The 26733-nt window shown below is 39.5% G+C and overlaps 3 protein-coding genes across 5 annotated transcripts; 2 read left to right on the top strand and 1 right to left on the bottom strand.

The window, feature by feature from the left end:
- Positions 1-1782: 1782 nt before the first annotated feature.
- LOC140555846 (complement C1r-A subcomponent-like) lies at positions 1783-8421 on the top strand. The gene is made up of 11 exons (XM_072679166.1): positions 1783-1808; positions 3472-3685; positions 4702-4885; positions 5049-5177; positions 5418-5533; positions 5620-5698; positions 5920-6051; positions 6524-6604; positions 6695-6897; positions 7633-7850; positions 8076-8421. Exons 1-11 carry the CDS (start codon positions 1783-1785, stop codon positions 8419-8421), a joined length of 1728 nt encoding a protein of 575 aa, XP_072535267.1.
- A 1649-nt stretch (positions 8422-10070) lies between these two features.
- tapbpl (TAP binding protein like) lies at positions 10071-17272 on the top strand. The gene is made up of 9 exons (XM_072679594.1): positions 10071-10472; positions 10685-10888; positions 11902-12180; positions 12364-12564; positions 13188-13355; positions 13504-13607; positions 15055-15283; positions 15597-15670; positions 16600-17272. Exons 1-8 carry the CDS (start codon positions 10427-10429, stop codon positions 15668-15670), a joined length of 1305 nt encoding a protein of 434 aa, XP_072535695.1. The 5' UTR covers positions 10071-10426; the 3' UTR covers positions 16600-17272.
- vamp1b (vesicle associated membrane protein 1b) lies at positions 16978-24076 on the bottom strand. Of its 3 annotated transcripts, XM_072679597.1 has the most exons (6): positions 23741-24073; positions 23364-23390; positions 22544-22700; positions 21055-21213; positions 19529-19580; positions 16978-18637 (listed from the first exon to the last, which is right to left on the bottom strand). In XM_072679597.1, coding segments are annotated over exons 2-6 (387 nt in total). In that variant the 5' UTR covers positions 23366-23390; positions 23741-24073; the 3' UTR covers positions 16978-18620. The 3 variants fall into 3 exon arrangements, with proteins under 3 accessions (XP_072535698.1, XP_072535697.1, XP_072535699.1); XM_072679596.1 differs by having other exon boundaries at positions 23364-24072; XM_072679598.1 differs by lacking the exon at positions 19529-19580 and having other exon boundaries at positions 23364-24076.
- Between the last annotated feature and the right edge of the window lie 2657 nt (positions 24077-26733).

Raw genomic sequence — 26733 nt, 5'->3', positions numbered from 1 at the left:
AACTTACCCACCAATAATGCACCAAGCACTGAAAAGTCTCACAAGAAAGTGTAATCTAACCAAGGTTGTTTGGGTAACTAGATTAGCCAAGTTGCTTAGTACTACAGAAGTACAGTTTATATTTATGACCCCACATTAAGTCTCAGGTACTGTGGACATGTGGCAGTTATTGTTTGGATTAGTAAACACTAGTGAAGAGTGAGGAACAGATGAGAGCAATTTCCAGCAAATAAAAACCTTGGGAGCCAAACAACATCCATTCCTACATGAGGTAGTATGTGTAGGTGCACCTCTTTTACCTGAGTTGGAGTGCATAAGCAAAATTTACCAATCCTAAGCACACCATCACATGAGATATGAGCTTCTGTAAAACTGAATTGGAACTGAATTGCACTGAATTGGAAGACTCAAGTAGTGTTAAAGGTAAAATTCTCAATAAAGTTACAGATACTCAAATAAAGTTACAGATAAAGATAAGCCATTCAGCAATTCAAGCAATTCAACTGTTGTTTTACTTGAAATGAAACACACAGACTATAACTCGGCTTTACTTAGTAGTGATGTATAAAATAAAGAATTATTGGCTAATTGGCTTATTGACCAATTATTGACTAATTGGCTTTCTCTGGTGCTGTTAATTATTCCACCTGACTTCTTAAGTTGCTGTTAATTAATATTCATAACCTATTAGGTAGGTTGTTATTGTGACACAGTGAGCAGCCAGTGGCTGGGCTACACAAAAGCCATACTCAAACACTACCCGATACTGTGAGAATAATGCAGCACAATGACCCAACTGACTCAAGGTGAAAAAAAAAACTAACTAGCAGTTTTAAGAGTGTACACTTAGACAGATGTAGAATTGAATTCCAGTCTCTGTGTGTATGGTTTGTTTTTATTCAGTGTAGCCTATAGACTTGGGTTATGTTTTATTATGTAGCACACTACCATAGCTGAAGTGAGTCCAGTGCACAAACACTATTATTGTGATGATTCTCAGCCTGTAATATAACTACAACATCTGTACTGTCTATACATATAAATAATCTAGAAGCAAAAATGGTTAATGTAAAATCCAAGAACACACACATATATAGGATGTCACTTCTACCTCTTCATGAACACTGGGACTTGGCAGTGCCCCAGGGCTACCAGATTAGAATCAACTTCAACTACCTCAATATCAAGCCATCACAAGACTGCAGGAATGATTCTCTCAAGGTGATGCAACTCCCTATGTTACTGTTTTAAAAATTCACTAGTAGAAAATCCTCATTAGAGTTATCTGATTGCATCTATAGAATCTTCTTCATGAACTAGATAAGTTAGGTGGGGAAACAGTTGACTTAACTGAATCTTATAAAAGTCCTAAACAAAGGAGCTGATAACTCATGGATCAGACATATCATATTAATTAATTCAACTAAACTATATAAACACTTCTGTGTGAGAACACCATGATGATAAATGTGTGTTTTGTGTGTGGTGTTTAAGGTTGGGATGTAATATAATCAAATGTATCACTAGCAGGGAAAATGTTAGAATAGTTTCACCTTTTTGTAGTTTGATCAAAGCTGCAACTACAATTAACTATTGCTTTTAAATGATGTAGCATTCATAGTGATTAGTTATGTTTGTTTGGCCTTTCCTAGGAAATATTTATCTTGGTGACCGAAGTTTGTCCTTTGGTCAGACAAACTGTTTATTTATCTAATGCCCTTTCTGTTACCTCCTACTCAAACTCCTATCCCCTCCTTTACCTTGACTTTCAGTATCGCACCAATGGAGTCAGGTTCGCCTTTCATATGGTGAGTGTGACTTTTCCTGTTTTTGTGGCACTAATTATTCTGATTTACTGACTAAATGTGACCAGTACAAGTTTGGGTCATAAGTTACACCCAAATATACGGTTCCTCTGACCCAGCACTGAGTCGTGCACTTTACAAACTCTTTTGTAAAGTTTGAATATTTAACATGTTTCTGTTATGATTAAAATGAACTCCATATTTTGAAGAGGAAAGCAAACAAAACTCTCAATAATTACAATCAAATATTTACCATGAATCCTTCTCATCTCAAAGCAGATATTCTGGCAGGCTTTTTCCAACCTGTAACAAGACAATGAATAAAGTTAAGTCTTAAAATAAGACTTGCTGTAAGAACATGTGGCATCCATTGTTTGGGCAACTCAACAAGAAAAATGAGTGAGAAACAGAAATAGAAGGGCTTAAGTTAAGAGAAGAACTATATTCTACATAACAACAGAATAACTACAGAGTCCTGTATATGGTGTGAAATGTATAGGTCCACCTCTCTTAGCAGTTTCAAACCCCAAGAGGCTCACAGTTTTGGAGTGAGGTGGCAAAAATGACCCAACAGAAGCACCCCCAACAAAAGAGATGCCACCTCCGGTAAAACCAAGTTGGGAGTGTTCTGATCAATTCCTTAAACTAAACCACAATTCAACACGAGAGGTAAGCTATTAAAACAAAAGTTAGGATCTACAGTAGAAAGACCTCATTAAGCACATCCCAAACACAAACATGATCCAAACTCTGTTAAAACAAAGTTAAGGAATGTGCCGTTGAAATACAGAAGCTAAAGCTCTCTTATGGTTTTATTTTTTTCTTAACATAATAAAAACATAAATGTATCATAGCACAAGCACAGCACATAGCGTAACCATTATTTCCCTTATAGCCAGCTTGGTTCCTGTCTTTGAAGGGTAGGCTCCTCCCCCCTTTTACTTAAGCCAGGACCAGCATTTATGCTCATGTAATTTATATGACTAAACAGACACTCCAATATAAAGGGAGTGACACACAGCTGCAAAGTCTATGAGCATTCGTTTTTGGTGATCAGATCACATTCAGATTTCACTTGAAAATCCAGGTTTAACAAGATAACAAGTTTACCAAGACACACTGTGGTTTACGGTCAGGTCATTCAATGCACATTCGGAGGTGGGCAGAAACGGATCTCGTCACATTTAATACTCTCTCTCTCATCTCTCAGGTGTGATAAGTGTAAACACCTGTCAAAGTGAATCCAGATACCATAGGACACAAAACGCATGACAATGCCAGGAGTAAACAGGTCCTACGTGCTTGTACGCAATAATGATACTGTTTTTAATCTAAAATAAAACACATTAATTAATTGTACTGTATAGTAATTAAAACGCTGTATTTGAAGTAGGCCTACTGACCAATGTCAGTCGTGACTCCGCAGTTCTAGTTTTCTGGTACCAAACTACCATAGCTGAACTGAGCCCAGTGTATGTATTATGTATGGAAGTATGGAAGTGTGATTATTGTGATGTTCATTTTAACTGCTGGGGTGTATTGTAAGTGACTCTCAGGCTACTGTCTGACTATGACCTCTGTACTGTGTGAAACTATGATGTCTTAATAATTTAAAAGCAGAACTAATTTAGGAACACACACTCACTTCCACTGTCTTCCCTGGCAGGCTTCTTTTTATGTTTATGAACATGAAGATCCAGAGTTCTGCATTCCAGACAGTGATGTATGGCCAAGTACAGTCTCCTTATTATCCAGAACATTATCCAGCACCTCTTCATGAACACTGGGACTTGGCAGTGCCCCAGGGCTACCAGATTAGAATCAACTTCAACTACCTCAATATCAAGCCATCACAAGACTGCAGGAATGATTCTCTCAAGGTGATGCAACTCCCTATGTTACTGTTTTAAAAATTCACTAGTAGAAAATCCTCATTAGAGTTATCTGATTAGTTAGGTGGGTAAACAGTTGACTTAACTGAATCTTCCTAAACAAAGGAGCTGATAACTCATGGATCAGACATATCAATATAGATCATTCAACTAAACTATATAAACACGTATGTGTGAGAACACTATCATGTTGAGTGTGTTTTGTGTGTGGTGTTTGAGGATTAAGTTAGATAATTGTAAGGGCCTGTAATTGAAATGTATTAATTGAGTATTTTGGCAGGATTGTTAGAGTTGTGGAGCCCAGTGAAATATCTTTTCATGGGGCCCAAATCCCTGGGAGTGCCCCTTCTTCCTCTGCACAGACCTATGTAAGGGTTTCCAATAAATAAATGAAACTATTTACATTAAAATATGATGCATGTTTTTCATAATTCTTAAGTCATAAGGACTCAATGAAATACTGTTTATAGGAGAATTGGTATTTTTATGCACGTGGGCTCTGCCTACAGTTGTGGAGTGTAATTTACACCACTGTTTTTACCACTTTTTACACCACTCATAAATACAAAACAGCAGTACATATGCTTTTGTTGACAAAGTGAAGGATGTTGCGTACACAACTTACTCAGGTAACGCAGCATTACACTGTTCTCCTCAGGGGTGTTGTGCATCACCGGCAAAGTTACATTTATAGTGACTTTATTTTCCCTATTATAAGTCAGTGTACCTTCAACATGATTTTAAGGTAAAATTGATACAGGTTCAGGACCAAAACAGACCACTGAAGTCAATCCCATTTATATTCCAATAGAACAGAAAGCAGCTGGAGCAGCTTTATGTTTTAATGTTAGAGGTATTGAATTTGATTTGATTTTAACAAATGTTCTGCTCATCCCCTCAGATAACTGCATTATACCCTTAGTCTGAAGCAAGAAAGCTGTTGTTAGTGTAAGAGCAAATAATCTGAATTTATAATTTTGTCTCATATCCCTGAAACACTGCAGATATTCCAGCATGGAAAAGTAATGAAGACGTACTGTGGCGAGAGGAATTTAAAAAATGGTAGCCACCCAGGAAACAAACCCATTTTGATTCCTTCCAGCAACATTCGCCTCAATCTTCTGACCAATGAAGTTAATAAAGGACCTTACCCGCCTGTGGGCTTCTTTGCATTCTACCAGGCTGTAGGTGAGCGATATTTATTTATGTAATTAAAGTCTTATAGAATTTCTTCATTTTAGCTCACATGCCTTAAATGGCCCCTTTCTTAACTGGAAGCCTTTGTTGTTTGACCTCTTTGCCTTGCATTAACAGCATGGAAGAGAATAACAGCCCACTTCTGTTCACACAGATGTGGATGAGTGTTCTTCTCCAGGTTCAGATCCTCCCTGCTCTCAGATCTGTATCAATACCATGGGCTCCTACGTTTGTGCCTGTCATCACGGCTTCAGACTGGAGCCTGATCAGCGCACATGTGTTCGTGAGTTTTAAGATGGTTGTGCTGTATGAGATCAGGTTGTCATGACGAGCTATACATGATACCTAGCCGAGTCATACATACTGTACATCCTCTACTTATTACTTCCCTGTTTGAGCACAATGTACAGCTTTCTGTGCTGTTTTCTGTGTTTATTTCATTCTTTGTCAGTGGTTATTCTAGGCAGTGCACACACACTATAGCAGTGCTCTGTGAATAACTGTGTTGTGGAATATGCTCCAGGAGTTCAGTGTGAGTCTCCAAACAACATAAATGGCAGGATTTCTCCAAATGGATCTATGTACTACTACAAAGACCAGATCACTGTTCACTGCCACGAGGGCCACACAATCATTACAGTAAGATACAGTAAAATGTCTGAAATGAGAGGCATAATAAAAGCATAATCTATTGCACACTGACATGCAATTGCTCTTTCTTTCAGGACAGAGGAGAGGTCAGTAGTTATACATTTACCTGTCAGAGTAACGGTCAGTGGAGTTCACCTCTGCCTCAGTGCCGCAGTAAGTCCACCTGTTTTTCACACTCACATTTAGTCCACACTGTGAAATAGACACTTTCATTTACAGTTTCACTTAGAGTTTTAGATTTCTGTGTCTGATGTAGAAAATAAAGATGAGAAATCATATCTTTCAATCAATCAAACTGATGCCAATTTATGGAGATTTGTTAAAAAGAACATCAATCCCAAATCCTCTTTTTCTCTCCTTCCTCTTAATGACAGTTATAGATTGCGGAGATCCACCAACTGTACTGAATGGAAAAGTGCTGTTCATGTCTACAGCTCGTAATCAGTATCGCTCTGTTATTAAGCTGCACTGTAATGAAGTATATGCTTTGCCTGGCAGCCAAAATGGTGAGTTTGTCTTTGTTTGAACCTTCATGAGATTTTTACTATAGAAATAGTATAGGTAAAACACAGATATACTGTATGGACAAAGAAATGGGACACTTGCTCATTTATTATTTCTTCCTAAATCAAAGGTATTTTAAACAGAGTTTTTGGAGTAAGTCAGATTGTTGGATGATCACCACTCCACCTCATCCCCAACTCCCCAACTCATGCCAAAAGCATTGGATGGACCACATCCCATCCATTTGCACATCTGTGTCAGCAATAGGTGCAACTTAAAGTAACTGAATGCATTCATTGGAAGGGGTGTCCACAAACATTTGGACATGCAGTGTATATAGAGCCTGCACAGCTCAGGGAATAATAGTGGATCATGTACAAATATGATAAAACTGTTCCCATAAAATTTGTCAGTGACTGTACAATTTATTTATTTTTTCATTTATTTCTTATTTCTTTTTTTATGATTTTACAGGAACCTACACCTGTGATGCAGATAAAAAATGGAAAGATGAACACAGCAAAGTCATGCCTGTGTCTTCCAAATGTCTCCCAGGTAAATCTCAAATCAGACATGTGTTTGTTTATATTTACAAATATTGTAATTTTCCAGTGCATACTTACATAGTCTTCTAAATGATGTCAGTTTGTGGGCGTCCATCCGCTGGTCTGACCCGTCGCAAGAGGGTGTTAGGAGGCCGGCATGCTGAACAGAGGGCCTTTCCCTGGCATGTGTTTATTCACCGTCCAATTAGAGGAGGCGGAGCTGTTATAGCAGAACAGTGGATATTGACAGCAGCAAGCAATCTGATGCCCAATAACCAACCTCTTTTCCCAGACAACATAATGGTACGTTGTGTAAGTTCTAGTTGAAAAATAAGGCTGAAAATTGCTTATGCGAAAAAATGTTTGTGAGTAATGTTTTACATTTCACAGTATTGTATTAATTTTGTATTATGTTTTAATAATGTATTATTATTTGAATTTTAAATAGCCACATGATGTATATTTTGGTCTTCCAATAGGTCTGTAGTGATTTAGAAGGAGATTTGTTTTGACCCCCTTAACTTCCTCATTAGTATTGCTTTGTACAGGGATAGACTATTTTTTCACTTAGTAAAGGTAGAAACACAAACAGATTTGTGATCAACAATTATGAGTGCATTGTGGAGGTTATAGTGCCCACAAAATGTCGCTTGAATTTCATTTTATGATTTGAACACACACAGAAAAATGGTTGATATATTCAATATTGCAGCAAAATATAAATAGGGAGCCATTTCAGTCATGGCCATTAATTTTGGTCAAACATCTATTAAAGTTCTAACCAGTGGGTGAGCTAGCTTGGTTGAAAGGACTTAGAATATAATAATAATAATAAAAATAATAATAATAATAATAATAATAATAATAATAACATTTACACTAAATAGCTATCATCATTTGTACTTGCACGGTAAAATGAATTTTTTCTTTTGGCATATTCCAGCCAAAAAAGCTGGGGTCAGAGTACAGGGTCAAGAAAAGTTAAAGACCATGGCATAGAGCATGCATAGCATAATTGTTTGTGTTGATCTGTTTTAGATATACATTGGAAGCACCGATGCGATGCAACTATCTTCTAAGCCACCTCTTCAGATCGCATCTTTACACGTTCATCCCTTGTACAATAATTCTGATTACACAAACTTTGACCATGATATCGCTCTGATAAAACTGAAGAGTCCTATTCAATACAGTGCTGATGTCATGCCGCTCTGCCTGCCTTCACTGGAAACGGAATATTCCTCCAGTCTTACTGGGTGAGGAACTTTCTAGAAACACTGCACGCAAACATTATTTACATATTCACAAATAATGTGTTCCTACTGAATAAGGCCTGTGTGAATCCTTTGTACTCTGTGATATATTTTATATATTCCCTTTTTCTTTATTTCTATCGTATTCTGTTCATCGTAACACACTTAACTGTTGCTGTGCTCGACACAATGCAACACTTATTGTGTCTATTACTCTTCCATTCTCAGGTGGGTAGCTGGCTTTGGACAAACAGCAAGATCAAAGATATCTAGATATCTCAGGTACACTTCACTCCCTCTTGTGGATAAAGAGAGGTGCCAAAAATTTATTGACAATTTGAAGATCCCAGTTCCCCTCACAGACAACATGTTTTGTGCTGGGGTGCCAATAGGAGGGAAAGACGCATGTGATGGTGACGCTGGCGGATCATTTGTTTTGAAAAAGAATGGTGTGTTCTGGGCTGCAGGGATTGTTAGCTGGGGGTATGAATGTGGCAAACCAGGCAGATATGGAGTATATGTTCGGGTAGCGCAGTATGTAGACTGGATAAACAAGACAATGAGTGAAAACTGAATACAGGATGAACCTGGGAAGCATCTGAAGCTCAACAAAATGAATTTGCTTGATTTAATTGATTACATACTTTGTGTGCAAACATGTGCTTCACTGAGTCATTCAGTGTTCAAAGTGTTTCAAAATTGTTTTTGCATTTTTGTTCTACTTTCTTAAAAAGAAAAAAAAACATATTATATGGCTTTTATCTATAATGAGTTTCATAAAACAATGTCTATTTTTTTTAAGGTCAACTAAGAATCTACTTAGTCCAATTACCAACACAAGCTATGCAATTGATCTATTGTGTTAATCAGGTAAATAACTCATCTTCTGGTCCTTGGGATAAAACGTTGAGTTATGGTAATGATCTGAAGGTGATAAAACACAGCAACATTAATATAGTTTATGTGTTTATAAACAAAATGTACATTTCCCACCATCAACTCATGTTGATTTTAAATGTGCTGCTGAAGAAAACTCAAGGGCATTTAGTGGCTCTTGGCTAAATAAGGGCTTGTTTTCTACATAAGGATTGATGGCTAACTGCAGCGCAAAGCATAGTAAACAAAACACATGTACCTGTGCAAAGATAGAGAGATCTGTTATTATCAAAAGTTGTGTAGTGGCAACTTGGATGTCTTGCAAACTTTGCCTTCGCCGGAGCCTTTGGAGGATTGTTACCAGTCTTTCCTTTTGCTGAGAAAGCAGTGAAAACATGGGCTTTTTAACCAGTCTCTTGCTAGCAGGCTGATTTATAGCGTAAAATGACATCCTAGTTTACATTGCCTCTACATGAAGCTAAGCCATAATGAATAGAATAATGAATAGAATAGTGAATAGAATAGTGAATAGAATAATTAATAGAATAGTGAATAGAATAATGAATAGAATAAAGAATAGAATAGTGAATAGAATAATGAATAGAATAGTGAATAGAATAATGAATAGAATAGTGAATAGAATAGTGAATAGAATAATTAATAGAATAGTGAATAGAATAATGAATAGAATAATGAATAGAATAGTGAATAGAATAGTGAATAGAATAGTGAATAGTATAGAACAGAATAGTGTGCTTCCTTAGCTCCTGATGAATCCATGACTTATGTCTTTGTAGGTCTTTGTCAAACACTGATTCACACTACTTTGGTAAGAAACTGGTTCAGTCTGTAGCTTTTGAGGCCCTCAGGAATCTCCTTTGATCAAGGCTTGGTGTACTTCCATAAACTTGTGTGGTTTAAGGTCCAAGTAAGGAGGACCTGCTAAACCTACACCTCATTGCCATTTTCCTTTTGGAAACACCTGCCTTTAGTTCCCTCTTTAGATGAACTCATACTCCTCACTTCCCTCATACATTTCTTTGTTCTGTCAAATATATTTAATGTTGGTTAATATTGCTGAATAAATAAATACATGTAAAACTATTATGTCTGTATCATTTGTTTAATCAGTTTCTCTTTCTCTAATCAGATTCAGACAGAAACAGAAAATTAAAAAAGCCTTCACAAACAATGTAATAGCACTGCAGAGTTATAATTTTACGAAACAAATAAATCTATATAAATATATATATATAAATGAAAGTGGGTTAAACACACTGTTAGCATCACTATTAAACATTAAGAGTTTTAACATTAGGCTTCCCTAAACAATAACAGTCGTGACGTACTTCCGCCACGGCGTCGCTGGAAACTTTCGCTTTGGGACAGATCGATTTTAAATGGATAATAAACAAATATAACAGCAGATACACGGCTATCGGTTTGATAATAATTTCTGTATTAATATTCTGAAATGAAAAACTGGACACTCTGCTCCTCGTTTAAAGCGGAATTCACTTAATCCAAATCAAAAGTGAAAGGAAACTGAATCAAGGGGGGTGTCCAAAGTTCACCTGCCATCAAGAGACGAGCTCTCCTTTTCCTCTTATTTATTCGATATAACTGCTTAAGCGAAGCGGTTCAGGAGTAGAACCCGTGTATTACTGATGCTCTGCTGTTTGGAGGTACAGACCTGATCGGCTATGCTTGAAGTCCTCGTGTTCGCTAGTCTGCTCGCTCTGACGCACGGTGAGTATTATAGTCCTCACTTTCCACAAAACAGTGCTAGTGAAGATCTTCAACATACTTCATTACCTCTCCTTATTATCCGAGAGGAACGACGATGCAAAGAAAATCTATTTTTTAAGCTATTTCTATTTTTATTTTTTTAATTTGTTTGGAATATACTGCCCTCTCCTGGACTAAACTCTAAAGTCTCTCTCTCTCTCTGGCTGTGTCAGGCCTGCAGGGTGCTGATGTAGTGCTGTCCTGCTCCTTCATTGAGGAAGGTGGGGGTATGATGGGTGGATCTCTCTTCACCCGCACTCCAGCCACTCTGGTCTTAAGGGACCTTGTCATGACGTCTGACCCTTCACAAGATACTGTAACCCCTTATAAGCCCCCTGACACTCCTAATGCTGATGACCTCATTTTTGAGGTCACAGGTAAGTCACAGTAGTAGTCACAGTGCATTCAAAGCATTCACAGTGAATCAAATGAGGTGAATCTGAAGTACATTTACATTTACATTTATGGCATTTAGCAGACGCTCTTATCCAGAGCGACTTACAAGGTTACTCGTATTACAGAGTAGTGTTAGGAGTCTTGTCCAGGGACTCTTATTGGTGTAGCGTAGCATAGTCACCCAGACCGGGAATCGAACCCTGGTCTCCCACATGGTGTTGTTGTAACGCAATGGTAGGTGGTGGTGTTATCTGTTGCGCCACACCAACCACAAGTGCATAAACAAGTGTCTGTTTATGCACCTAAACAATCTGTGAAATACACTGTATGTCCACATTTTTGTAATATATGTTACTGAAACAGATGAGCAAATGCACACACACAGCCTGTCTGGTCCCAATAGAATAGGAGTCTCTGGAGCAGATAAATATGAACCTATTGGTACCATGTCTGGAATGATGGATGGTTCTTCAACCAATACTTTTTGGACGAGTTGGGGAGCTGGCGGTGAGGTGGGGTAGTGATTGTCCAACACCCTGGTCTAACTAAGGCTCTTGTCACTGAATGCAGTAAAATCTGCACAGCAATGCTCCAAAATCTAGTCTTCCCTGGACAGTGGAGACAGTTACTCCAACAACAGCTGGATAAACTCGTTTTAGTCCCCTGATCTCAAAAGAAACCGTGAATAAACAGTTGTTCTAATACTGCAGTCTATATAGTTTAACTTTAACTTTATTTTTTTAATTTGCTGAAACAAATTATCTTTTTTATAAAATGTTCAGATTTGCTTTATTTTTTATCAACTATTTTGATCCTTTCTAGATCAATTATTTAGAATTTTATTTGTATGTTTATGTTTTTTTATTTATCCTTTTTTAAAGCGCTTTGAGTTACAGTATAATGTATAAATATGTTAACGTGGTCTGTCCCCCTCCCCTCCTCTCCTTTTCTACTCAAAGCATTCATCCATTATTTTTTCTCTGTTTTTGTTCAGTATTATCAGTGGAGATTCCAGAAGCAGAGTCCCTTCTCCATGCTGATTGTAATGAACAGGAGGTGGTTTGTGAACTGAGTCGGTATGTCCCTCGAGGTACTGAGCCTGATGCCCTACCTGCTCATTTCATCGGCTCTATTCAAATTGAAGGAGGTGGGGTTGGCTTCACTTTAGTGCTGCAGACCATCTCCAATGAAAAAGCTGAATCAAGTCCTCCCTCACTAATGCAGAGCAAACTTCATCTTCCTCTCAGCCAATGGGGAACTCTCCTCACGGATGGTACAGCACATTTAAACATACCCTCCATGTAATTGTTTGTACAACCACACATTTCTTGCTATAGTTTTTCAGTAGTAAATGTACTTTATAATTATATATAATATATTTTTTTCACCATATTATCCCTAACCTTTCCACCATCGTTTTCTCTCTCTGTCTCTGTTTTGTTTTCTCTCTCTCTAGCTGTGTTCGTAGTGTTCTCTCGTTCGCCATCCCTCGCAGCTCCTTTAGGGGATGATGCACTTTTAGACTGTGGCTATAGGCAAAAGGACACATCTCCAGAGCAGGCTGTAGGGCTTGAGTGGCGGTGGCAGTACAAAGGAAATGGGCGGAGGATTCTGGATATAAGAGCTCAGGAAGTTGAGCCTGAGGATGGGACAAAAGGTGGGTGAATATTTTATATATATATATGTATATATATATATATATATATATATATATATATGTTTGTGGACACCCCTTCTAATGAATTCATTTAGCTACTTTAAGTTGCACCCATTGCTGACACACACAGCTTGTCTTGACCATTTTTAATGCCAGTGTGGACTAGAGAGGCATTGAGCTGTGGAGCAGTGGTGCTCCATCAATAATTTGGCATGAGTTGGGGAGCTGGGGATGAGGTGGGGTGGTGATCATTCAACATCTTGACTTCACTAACATTCTTGTTGCTGTATGCAATCAATTCCTCAGAGCAATGCTATGATATCTAGTAGAAAGCCTTCCCTGGACAGTAGACAGTGACTCCAACAAAAGCAGGATAAACTCTTTTTAATACCATTGATTTCAGAAAAAAAACATGAATAAGCAAGTGCCTCAATACTTTTGTCCTGTTATTTTGACTTTTTAACAATCCTTAAGTAAAAATATCTATCCTGAGGGTGACTAATGGCCTTCCCCCTAACAAAATCAGAGTCTGTTATATTGAAGCAAACAGCTACTGTTGTTAACAATGAGTAATTAATCAGTTTCCCAGTGTCTGAATATTTTATTTGTATTTCTGCCGGCAGTGCAAGTGGAGCGAGAAGGGGTGAGTGCAGACTCAGTCCTGCTGATTAGGGATGGAAATGCATCTTTGACCATGAAGAAATTGAAGGTTTCAGATGAGGGCACATATATCTGCACCATCACCTCTGGAGTCTTTCAGACTCAGCAGATCATTCAGCTGCACATCACACGTGAGTTCCTTATCAGACAGTCAAGCCTTCTAATCGAGACTGTGTCTTTCAAGTTGCGTGATGTGCAAGATGTGTGAACTATAATCTGTTTCTGATATGCCAGCACTGTAATAATTTTAACTGCCCCTTCCCACTCTCTCTTTCTTAGAGCCTCCGAGAGTTTTTCTCTCTGAAAAGAAAGTGGTGTTTCAGGACGAGTCGCCCCAGAAACTCAGCTGTCACTGTGAGCGTTACTACCCCCTGGATGTTCACGTATGTCCTTCATATACAGTCAACCCAACCCTAATCCAGTGATTCAAAATCAGATGAGCTCTCTCTCTCTTATACACACACACACAAACACACACAGATTAAAAAAGTAGGCTGTTATGAGCAGCCATAAAATGAAAAACAATGGTCAAGAGGTGGATATATTAGGCCGCAGGTCAACAGTCCGTCTTGAAGGTAAGGAAAAATGGTCAAGAATATGAATATGAGCCACTGTGATGGCTAAACAACTCTAAAACATTAGGCAGCTATTGTGTTTTTTTTTCTAAAATGGTCAGTACCTACCAATGGTGAACTGGCAATAGGGTCATGGGCACATAAGGTTCATTGTTGCGATACACGGAGGCCCCACCTCAGAACTTACAGGAGACCTCCAAAGGTCTTGTGGACTCTATGCCTCAAATGTATTGATAAGATATGTTGTGCCGGCATATTTAGGTTGTACTAATGTTAAAGCTAATGTTATTGTTTATTTGTTGTTTGTCTTTGTCAGTGCACACACTCTCACATGCTAACAAACCCATTATGTATAGTTCTTTATTTACATTCTTCACTCCTACACTGGAACTACACTGACTTTTCTAACATTCTGCATAATTTAAATATTGTAAACAAAGTAATTGAGAGCGTTTTTATGCCAAATGTTTTTTTGTAGAAAAAACCTACGGAATCAGATTTCGTTTTACAGTGGTAGGGACCAAGGATTGCGATGTGCAACTACAAGAGAGCCATTTTATTTCCTGTTTAACCTGCATTGAACCTGAACATTGTTTGAAGATTTTTATCTAATGGTGATAGTGGTGAAATAGTGGTAGGTCTTGTTTTTTAAAAAAAGATTGTTTTGTTGTATTGTGCAAAATTGCTTTTGTCTACCATAAAATCTTTTTTGACAAAAAAGTATCAAAACTATCTAAGAACTAGCAAATATCTCAGACTGCATATTCATAAACACTTTGTTTCCCCTTTGTTTATTATATCAACACCCCTGTTAACAGTTTGAGATTAGTACCTGTAAAGTTAAACCGCTTTAAATACAACTATTTACATCTTAAAACTGGTGGGATACCCATTAAATCCTCATTTTTTGTTGGAATTGTTCTTATTTTATTATTTGTTTGGGGCTTTTTTCACATCATCATTTGTTCTTTCTCTTACCTAATTAAAACTTGTAAGAAGAAAATAATGAAACTCTCCATTTAACACACAACATATATGTGTAGTTGTGATGAAATCTATGAATAAAGAAATGATTTAAAATATTTAATGGTTTACACATCTCTGTTAGGTACTGCGGAGATCATGTCCAGCCCTGTCAAAATAACCACAAATGTTACTTTAGTGAATATAATGGTGTTTTCCAGTCAGCACTGGCTTTAAGGCAGTGTCAGACAGGTCATTTAAGAAGCAACTTTTTGTGTGTATGTTCCTGCAGGTGGAGTGGATATCTCAGCCCCCCTCTGAGACAGAGAGTATTTCTCTGACAGAGAAAGCCTCCCTCTCTAGCCACCGCCAACACAGCGATGGAACCTACTCTCTCTCCTCCTTCCTCTTCATTCGCCCTTCTGTACACCCACCTGGGACTGTTCTCACCTGCAGGGTCTCCCACTTTGCCCTGCAAACACCCAGCGATGTCAGCTTGACAGTAGATACGCCTGAGCCAGGTTAGAGAATACCCAACCAGAATGGGTCAAGCATTTTTTATTGTTCATTGTTGACCAACAAGGCCTATAAAAGGTGCCATATGAGCACAAGGCCTAAGTGTAGTATTGTGTATGTGAAAGACTTGTCACTTCTCTACTGAACGTGGCATTTTGGATTGCATATAGTACTGAAACTACATACAGTGGTGTGACAAAAACACTGAACTGTTATTTTAATTCTGACGATCCCATATTTGTTTAGTAAGATGTGGTATAGATGTGTTTAGATCAGAATGAAGTCTGATTTTATGGCTTTTTCTCTTAATCAATTCAGCAGGTAACTACTACTGGATGGTCCTGGCAACGCTGGTTTTGTCGGTTCTGTTTTTATATCAGGCTGTAAGATAAGTAAGTATAAAACCCTTTGTTACTATAGACAATAAAATAAAATCTTCCAATCTAAATGTAATGTCACTGTTTTTGTTCACTTAAAAAAATATTCCTGTGAGTTTGATTTATTCTTCTACAAGAAGCCTCTATTGCCTCTATGTTTAAAATCATCAAATCAAATCAAATGTATTTGTTTGGAGCTTTTTACAGCTGGTGTTGTCACAATCAAAAATTTGTAAAAAGACAAGAAATCAGCAATCTAAGAAGACATGAAAACCTAAGACCACCAGTGAGTAAGCCAAAGCCAGTGGCAAGGAGAAGACTAACAAGGGGTTCCTCTGGTCGGAACAATTTATAAATTATTGATAACAGTTTTATTGTTTAGGTGTGCTGATGAAAATAAGGATGTAAGTAGGCTTGGGTGGTATAATAGTAATACCGTATACCACAGTATTAAAAAATCTTGTTATCTCCAAATGAGACAGTGTTGCAAAATGACAGTGTGTCAGATGTGTCAATTTTTTTGATTAAGAGCAGTTTCACATTTGTAATTGTCAGACTGATTGTTTTACATTTATTGAATGTTTGAGTTATAGCTGTGCAGTGTCACCTTGTTTGCACTTTGTCACCTTGCGAACAACCTGAACGTTGAGTTTGATAATTTTTCAGTTTTAAAATAAGTCAGGAAACGTACCCCCCATCCCCCCACCCCAACCCGATAATACTGTATACCACAGTATTATTTTGAGATGGTATAATGGTATGAAAAAGTGGATACTGGTAAACCCTGGATGCAAGTTGACCACCATGTCATTGTGGTTAAAAATCTAGATGGAAATGTTTAAATAAAATAAAAAATACAACGTAACAGGAACATGCTATGACTGTTAAGAGTTTATTTCAGTTATTCATATAATTTCTTTAACTGCATTACTTTAACATTTCAGATGCTGAAGTCCGAGTCTGGGAAGAACTGAAAATGTGCTTATTTATCTGTTTTTTTTCTCCTCTTTTTTATGGGTGTACATGTCACATGCAACTAAGATGATCTACAGTACTGTAAGCATACATTTGTTGTACATGTATATATGCTGTATATATTTTGGGACTGTTGCTTTTTAACTTTTCTATTGTTTCATTGTTCATTGTTTTTATTTAAGTGCACAGGGTCATTGCTGCCACGCACAAAGTGATTTGAGTAGTAACAGCACCCCCTTGTGGAGACACTTCAACCAGCTAAATGTGAATGAATGAGTGATAATGGGCGTGAGTTACTAGCTCAGTCTGTGAGGTGCTTCGCTTTAAAAAAAAAACAGGAGCGTGAGCAGTTTGTAGATTTCTTTATTGGCATCAGCAAAAGTGTTAGGGCAAATAAGCATGCTTCTCAATACTTCTCTGGATTCAGTAAATGGCTGTATGTGATTTGTTTACTGATTGGTCACTGGTACATCATTCATACATGGCATTTACATTTAGCGCTGTGTCATACAGATCTCTCTGAATCAATCAATACAATGAGAAAATTACAGTCCTTGCAAAATCCAACAGCTGCACGGAATAGAAAAATAATAAAGTTTGTGTCCATGAAGAAATTGGATTAAAATAGCATATTACATGGCATTTCAAAGAATGACTTTTTTTCCTTATTGACGTTAATCAGTGTGTGTTTTGGCAGGCTCACAGGTTTCATGTTTTGTACATTAAGGAGCTTACATGGAGGCTGTGAAGTTTCTCTATCAGAGCTGTACATTAGGCAGTAGTTTAAGAAATGAACATTACAGAATAAGACTCCAGAGTGTTCTACATGCAAGTCATTAGACACAAATTAATTTCTAACAGCTACTAAATGTATGGGTATGTATGTGTGTGTATGTGTTTGTATTTATGTAGGCCTGTATCTATACACGTTTTCCCATAGTTCTGATTGCCTCCCCTCTACTTTTCAACTATTATTTTAAAATATAATCCAAAGAAGAAATCTTACAATCTCAAAGTGACTTACAGTATCATGTATAGCAGCCTCTGTATGTTTGTTTTTGTGTGTGCTGAGGGGGACTGTATGCATGTAACTGTGCGAGCATGTCTTTGCATGAAAATGTCTGCATCTCTTTGCCTTTTTTCCCCTCTCTCATCACTGTGTGCCTCCGCTAATTCCCATTTTCTTTTGCTATGGCTTTCTGTTTTACAAGGCTTGTCATGATTCTGAAGCATGAGGGAAAGGCGGAGAAGATAACGGGGGTAGCTGTAAAAGCCTTATAGCTAAATATGAATGAAGCTTCTATCTATGATGATCGGGGTCACAATTACACATAGAGACTTTTCATTTAGTTAAAAGTGGTAAGGGGTCACTGATGGCCGTAGCATTATGGTAGTAGGAAATAGCAGGTTCAGGTGTGTTGTTAGATATGTCAGTATCACTTTACAAACTGAGTCCTGAAGGCTTATGAGGGTGACATGAAGTCAGCATTGCAGGAGGAGAAGGGATCATGGTCTCCCTGCTTTCAGTTTTCTTCAGTCACTCATTTTTAATGCAGTCTCATATTGTCTTTCTTTTCTTTTCTTTTTTAATCCACCCAGTCATGTTTCTCCTCAACCCTCCTCTACCTCTACCTCTCGCTCTCACTTTTGCTCAGACTCCTCATACTCCATGCATGCTTTTGCCCATAAGGAATATGAGTGTGTGTGTATGTGTGTGTAATGCCGCGCAGCAGAGAGTAGGGAGTAAGAGAAAGTCATTGTGAAAGCACAGGTGAAAAGCATGGCCGACTCGGCAGAATGATGGTTAGCTCATATGAATCTGCTGATCTGCTGACTACAGTCACCCTGGAGTGCCAGATGGCTCAGGAGTGAAGAGAGAACGGGGGGACAGGAAAAAGGCATGGACTTTAAATGACTGGTCTTTTCGTTTTGTTTTGTTTTTTATCCACCTCCTTTAACTGATTTTCTCCTCGTCGTAAGCTGGGTCAGCTCATGAGAAGAAATACACTGTATAAAAAGAGGGAGAGAAAAGAGTCAGGAAACAAATGAACAACTCATCCCATCACAAATAATTACAGACATTCAGACACCTCAGTCCACACTGACACTGCACTTCTAGTTACTCTACTCTGCTACTCTAGTCTGGAGTCCTCTCTCAGTAGACATATGCTGTGAGCTGGGCACAGTTGCACAACATGAATAATTCACAGTAATCAAAGTAATGAATTATTGAGTTTGTGTTGAGGTGGTCCAGTCTGGGCCTTATAAAGACACACCCTAAGCTACAAGCAGTGACTGAAAAACAACAACCACAATTTCACTGATAAAATGTGGGACCTGAACTCCTGACCAGCACAGGATATGTCTTTGTTTGAGTTTGATGGTTTAGCAAGCATGATGGTCTATAAGCATGAATTACCTGACCCAGCTAGACCACCAGTATGAACAAGCTTGACCATGCTGGATGACCAGCATGTCCAGCATAACATGACAAAGCTGGTTGAACAGCATGACCAGTATCAACAATTTGGATGACCAGCATGATCAAGCTTGACCAAAATCAAATGCAACTGCTGGTTAGGAGATGGTTAACCAGCTGGCCTACCAGCATAGGTTATGTATTCCCATGGATGAACAGCTTTTCAATCACCTTCTTCAACCATCAAAGACCAGCGTAGACCATCTGAAACCAGCTGCCAGCAGACCTGGTCTTGAGGTCTTTTTCAGCAGGGTATTCATCCTTGAATATAGTCTATTAATTAGGTGTCATATGTACTCAAAATCTAAGTATGTATATCGATCCGACACCAAAGCGATCATGCATGCTATTATCTTGTGCAGTTTCCACACAAATCAAACCAAATGTTATGAGATGTATAAAAGCTTTGTGAAACTCACAGAAGATTATTCCAACCACGATGACTCCAATAATACCCATCATAATCATCATCTACAGGCAAGAAACAAGAAACACTAGGTTAAATCACATTGCCAGTACACACACTGCAGTATGCACACAAATTGATCGCCATCAACGTCAACAGCTTGTAGCCACACCGACAGAGAGGACACAAAAACTAGCAAAGGACAGCACCTGACACAGCTGCTCTCTCGCTCTGCCTTTTCTTTCTTTGAAACTGTGTAACACATATTCCCTCACTTAGCTGTGCATTAATAGGCACTAAAAGTAGCAGACGGAGACGAGCTGCATTAAGCAAACTCACTGCAGAGTCAGCAGCTTATTAAATACGGAGCTGGATTTTCTCACTCAGGATCGAGACAGGCTGCGCCTCGAGGCTGGAATATATTCCAGTTTTGCATCTAATCCAGGCAAGGGTTTTGATATACCCATCAAGGCTCGAGCCAAAAACTCCATACTCAAAAATGTTCAATCAAGAGAAATGTCCTGGAACTGCACAGCTAGCAGAAGTGGAGGTCTGTCAGGGAGATTAATAGACAGAATAGACTGAAATGGCAAAAGAGAATGACTCTGATTCATGCTGACTGTGTCACACTTTCAGTGAGGCAGGAGAATGGATTAAAGCGGGAACAAAAATAGATTCCTGGAGACCTGTGCACTGGTAATGCAGGAGCCGGAAGGTCCAGTTAATAAAATTAGCTCTCTTATACTTTTATGTATACACTTTATGTCCAAATGTTTGTGGACACCCCTTCTAATGCATGTATTCAGCTACTTTAAGTTGCACCCATTACTGATGCAGATGTGCACATTTGCACACGCACAGCTTGTCTAGTCCCTGTAGAGAAGTAAACATGAACCTGCTGGCACCATGCCTAATGCCAGGTGTGGGCTAGAAGTGCATAAAGCCGCCCAGCATTGAGCTGTGGAGCAGTGGAACTATGTTTTCTGAATAATGGCGCTCTATCCAATACTTTTGGAATAATTTGGGGGTGTTAGGGGTGAGGAGGTGAACATCCAACATACTGACCACACTAACTCTCTTGTTGCTGGATGCAACCAAAGCCTCACTGCAACTGTAATGACTTCAAAATGAGTGTACAGATAAATCAATTGCTGAATTAATTTCAGGCCATAAACCTAGTCTTTTTGAGTGGTTCCCAACCTCTCCACACCCTGCAACAGATTTAGATATGCTACTGCATACACTGTGCAGCACTGCACTCCTGAGGTCTGACTAAGCAGCAGTGGGCCTGTGAGTTTGAGAGGTTCTACATCTTTCTTTTCCTCATGCATCACTTTCCTTACACAACTGGAGCACTGTTTTTTCTATTTCCCAATTCTTTTTCTTCTTTCTCCCTGTTTTACCCATCTATTTCTGTCTGCAGATTAAGTAAGATATTTTTCTTCACTCAATACAAACAAATAACAGTGCATGTAGCATGTGGCAGAAATGATTGTGTATAATAACTATGCTTTTCTTTAAACTAGCTGTATCTCTCACCTTGCAGTTTTTCCACCAGTACTTGTTCTTCAGTTTGGCAGCACAGCTCTCAAATTGCGAGGCTCCAGCCTGCAGCGCATCAGCTCTGTCATCCAGCTCTGACAGTTTCTGATCTCTCTCCAAGACTTTATCCACGTTTACACGCATGATATCCACAACCTGCACAGCAGAGCAGATAAAGTCTGAATGTTGCCTGTTTGAATGTTGCACCTTTCCTGATGAATGCAGCACTTGCCAGGTGTAGTAGATAATAAGAGTTGGCAGTGACATTTTGAATGTGAATGAATCCCAGGTTGCAGTTTGCTGTAAAGTACATTACAAAGGCTTAAGTTTGGATACAAAGACTGAGAGGTTTGGGTATAACGATTGTACAGTTCTCACAGATAGCAGAGTTTTGGTCCAAAGACTGTACAAAATTATGATACAAATAGACAAAGACTAAAGTTATGATACAAAGATTAGGTTCTGGTACAGAGACTGTAGAGTTCCCATACAAAGATTGTTGACCTCTTGTACAAAGACTGTATAGTTCTGGTACAAAGACTGTAGACCTCTTGTACAAAGACTGTAGAGTTCTGTTATAAAGACTGTAGAGTTCTGTTATAAAGACTGTAGAGTTCTGGTACAAAGACTGTAGACCTCTTGTACAAAGACTGTAGAGTTCTGGTACAAAGACTGTAGAGTTCTGTTATAAAGACTGTATAGTTCTGTTATAAAGACTGTATAGTTCTGTTATAAAGACTGTAGAGTTCTGGTACAAATATTGTAGACCTCTTGTACAAAGACTGTAGAGTTCTGGTACAAAGACTGTAGAGTTCTGTTATAAAGACTGTATAGTTCTGTTATAAAGACTGTAGAGTTCTGGTACAAATATTGTAGACCTCTTGTACAAAGACTGTAAAGTTCTGTTATAAAGACTGTAGTGTTCTGTTACAAAGACTGTAGAGTTCTGTTATAAAGACTGTAGACCTCTTGTACAAAGATTGTAGAGTTCTGTTATAAAGACTGTAGAGTTCTGTTATAAAGACTGTAGTGTTCTGTTACAAAGACTGTAGAGCTCTTGTACAAAGATTGTAGAGTTCTGTTATAAAGACTGTAGACCTCTTGTACAAAGACTGTAGACCTCTTGTACAAAGACTGTAGAGCTCTTGTACAAAGATTGTAGAGTTCTGTTATAAAGACTGTAGAGTTCTGGTACAAAGACTGTAGAGTTCTGTTATAAAGACTGTAGAGTTCTGTTATAAAGACTGTAGACCTCTTGTACAAAGACTGTAGAGTTCTGTTATAAAGACTGTAGACCTCTTGTACAAAGACTGTAGAGTTGTGGTTCTGGTAGAAAGACTGTATACAACAAAAATACCTAATATTTAATATCTGATTTCCAAAAACAACATTTATTCTATGATCACTGTTGGCTTCTCAGATTTGACTTATGGCTTGGCTGAGCTCCTCGCTCCACATCCTCCCAACTTTGCTTTTACATGCTCACCTCCTCCACTTGCGCCTGCGTCTGCTGTAGTCGGCGGTTGCTGCTAGTGTTGGGGGGAGGGGGAGGGGGGCCTCCACCTGGGGCCCCTTCTCCTCCAGGTGCACCAGGGGCCCCTGGAGCCCCTGCAGGGGCTGCAGCATCTGGAGCTGGAGCTGACCTGAACAGGGAGTAATGAGACGATATGAGGTGTTGTTTTCTTGTTTATGGAGTTTCTTTCAAAGTGGCAAGCGACGTCTCGGTTGGACTGCTGACTGGCGTCGAACTATGGCTGACTATGGTGACTATGAGTAATGGGGACACCAAAACACAGCCACCGGTCACGCACTAAAGTACATCACTGCATTGAACTCACACTGTGGTACTGCGCAGGTTCTGATGTCATGCTGGCAGTAGATGCTTTATTATTTCCACTTAGTGCAGAGCTTCAGAGCCTGGATGTATTGCAGGTATAGAAGACTGAACAGAACCTCATTTACTACAAGCCTTTTAAATACATCAGTTCAGTGCGTTTCAGCTCCTCCTGGGTCTAAGATTAACCGTTACAATAACAAATGCTTTGTGATATTGACTTGAGGAGACCACGCAGCAATAGGATATTGTTAATGGACCAGTGTCTGACCAGCAAGTCGATAAATGCGTAACGCACACCTTCTGCGTAAAATAAAGTCAACTCTGGAGAAAACATTACGCATGAAAGTTACAATAAACGCACATGAAGGGTGTGGATGATGTGAGGCTGACTAAGACCCCATACGCCCCTAGTATCGTTTTAAGGGTTTGGAGAAACGCCTTGAGGAGAAAAGTCCGCATTGGTACTCACATCGTGTGCGCAGCGATTTCCGATGGGCTGCCTCAGTGAAGACGGAGAGAGAGAGACTCACGGAGAGAGAGAAAGAGAGAGAGAGAGAGAGAGAAAGAGAGAGAGAGAGATCTGAAGTCAATAAGATGGGTGAAAAAGTAGAGAAGGGGGTAGATAAAAGACCCCCTAGAGTTGCGAGTCGAGCAGGAGGACGGCCAGTGTGTTAGAAGTGGACAGGGCAGGAGGTCTGCGTGCAGGAGACTGCAGTGGCTGCAGTAAAGCTGGGGGTTCAGCAGCAGTGGCGCATTAGAACGGCGAGAATATCCCCCTCAGAAAACACACATATAAACACACACACCCGCGCGGTGCCCGGCCACAACTCTGTCCAGTCCACTCACCGCGCTTCCTTCCAGCTTTCTCCTAAGCGCTCAGGAAAAAGGGAAAAAACGACATTAAAAAACACAGGTCCTCAGTATGATGGTCAGGGTTCAGTCTAGGGGGGCTTTGCTTGCGCCGGTCTCAGTGCAGTCAGAGCCAGTGCTCTGTCCTCTCTGCTGCTGCTCAATGTGTATGCGTGCGCGCGCGCATGTGAATCGGTGCGGAGAGAGAGAGAGGGGGGCGGGGGGCTCCTCTGGAGTAGCGCAGTACTTTATGTGTGTGTGTGTGTGTGTGTGTGTGTGTGCGTTCTCCTATACTGCAATAATGCGTCGCAGCTACAGTTGTACTTGTAATGACGGTGCGGTGCTGAAACCCCCACCCTTCTCGCTCGTTCTCCCTCCCTCTCTCTCTCTCTGCGGTACTCGGCTGAGCAGGACCCACAGAATGTTGACTTTGCTGTTTTTAACCCCCCCCCCCACCTCTCTCTCTCTCACACACACACACACACATACACATACACTAGCTCCCCCCGCACTGTTTTGCAAGCTGTCTGCTCCCTCGCGAGCTCACTTTTCTCCTCACAGGCACCCAGTTCATCCCACCACTGCAATGAAGACACTAACGCCGCACAGACCCCTCAACTCTATCCAGTCTAAGGCGAGAGTGTTTGGAGACAGTTGCTGTAAGGGACACTCAGTGGATATACAGGGGGTGCATATACCAGCGCCAGCCAGGTTAGTTGCAGCGGCGTCAGTTCCACCAATCAGGGATAAGCTATGGGATCACATGACCGCTGCTAACACCCACACACCCACTCACTCACTCCTTTCCTGGCCTCACATCCAGCACTGCTGACTTTACAGCTGAAAAAGCCAAGATCTGAAATAATACATGGACCTGTTTTCTAGTTTTTCTTAACGTTGTTCATCTTGAAGTTAAGTGACAGAGTGTTTTTTGGATTTAAATAGTTGCTGTGTCTATTCTTCCACTTACAATGCAGTAATGGCTAACAGAGATGTCGTGGAGGGTAATTAACTAACACAAAAAAAGTGCTACAGTAGTCCACAATGAATACGACATCCCACCTCTCCCGGAAGCTGCTGTAGACTCTTGCATATTGACAGTGTCTCCTTGACGCAATATCCTGGAAATCGGGACAGTGTATGTAGGGCTGGAGACAGACAGAGGTGGGGCGAGCGAGAGCGTCACTACCCTGATTGGTCTTTCTTTGTGCCAAATAGACCAATCAGTATTGTCTGTGGGTGGGACGTACAGTCGACTCTGGCTTTCTGTGTCCATCAGTTCAGTTTCTGTGTCCTTCAGTGCAGCTCCATGTTCCTACCCCAACCCCCCACCCCCCCCCCCCCCCCCAAAAAAAAAAAAAAAAAAAACAGTTCACCCCTGGGTGGTGGGGGTTGGATGCTGGTGCTACCTCCCTGACAAGGTTTTATTGCGGGGTAGTTTATGTGTCTATTAGGTTACGCTGTGCCTAAAGAGGCTGCTGCTGAGGTAAATTGAGGAAAATCTATAGCTATGATCTGTAATCCATACAGTCAGTAGTCAGAGGATTTGAGGACTTAAGAAGATGCCCAACAGAACCACACTATGCACATACTTTGTGCTTCACCTCAGTTACCTTAAAACTGGTGATAAAATGTAATAAAATCATTTCGGATGATCAGAAAAAAAAATAATTTACTCAAAGGTGTATGTGCCATTGGTAAAGGTGCACCTATTTGTCACTGTACAGTGTACACAGTGTACAGTGTACAGCGAAATGTGTCCTTCGCATTCAACCCATCTGTGGTAGTGAACACACACACTAGTGAACTAGGGGCAGTGAGTACACACCCACCCAGAGCGGTGGGCAGCCAACTCCAGCGCCCGGGTAGCAGAGAGGGTAAAGGGTCTTGCTTAAGGGCCCAACAGTGGCAGCTTGCCAAGCCCGGGAATCGAACCCACAACCCTGTTGCAGTTCTGTTAGGAAATATATTATAGATGTTAAACACACACAATGCTTGTTTTATTATATTTGAGTACTGTGATAGTTTTAAACCTAATAACCATACAAACCCTAAACCGAACCTTAACCCTAAGCCAAACTTAACTCTATGTTTTTATAGTTTTTCCTAAATTACAATAAATGAATTAGTGCTGAAAACAGGTTATCACATGTTTAATGTCCAATCATTGTGTATTTGGCCCTCACAGAGACCACAGTAAAAGTGCACACACACACGCACAGGTTTGTGTTAACCCACTGACACTCATGTTCTACCTTCATTTCATACATGTCACTGTATTTCTTTATTATAGGGGATGCAGTTTTGCTCTGTACAGTTTGCCCAAGTATTTGACATTTCTTAACAACTGGGATATTATGGACACAGACATCTGGCTGGTGTATCATACCTGTGTTTGATTACTGGGAGGATCTAAGGACAGCTGCAAGCATTAGATGTTTGTGTTTGCCTGGCTGGTGTGCTCTGTACCTTTATATGATCTGAAACATTTAATCTCCTAACTATTGTAGCCCTGAAATAAAATTTCTTGACTAATATAATTGAGATCATATTGGGAGAAAAAAGTTTTTAAATGTTGTAATTTATGAATATATTGAAATATATACTGATTGAGAATAGTGATACTAAGAGGAACAAGAATTAAAGCTCATTAACGCTCAATCAGTTAAACAGGATGCATTAATTTTCATTTCAAATATATGTTGGATATATGAATATGAAAACCCATATATCTCAAAGGATAATTTGGTCTAGGTTATTGTTATGTTAGTAGGTCACCTTTTTAGAGCATTGGCTAGAACCAATAGCTCAAACCTGCACAGGGACATTTCAGCTTATTCTGGACAAGACTTATTAAGTATACTTACTACTGCCATACTTTGTAGGTTTACATATAACTTTGGCTGACTGGTTCCTGCATTACTTTGACATTGTCCATCAATGGACGCAACCACCAGAATACCACTGACCAAAAATGACTTGAATGGTGG

This window comes from Salminus brasiliensis, chromosome 5 (assembly GCF_030463535.1).
Source record: "Salminus brasiliensis chromosome 5, fSalBra1.hap2, whole genome shotgun sequence".
In the NCBI taxonomy this organism is placed as follows: Eukaryota; Metazoa; Chordata; class Actinopteri; order Characiformes; family Bryconidae; genus Salminus; species Salminus brasiliensis.
Note: the sequence above shows the minus strand (reverse complement) of the source record. Positions and strands in the feature narration are given on the sequence as shown.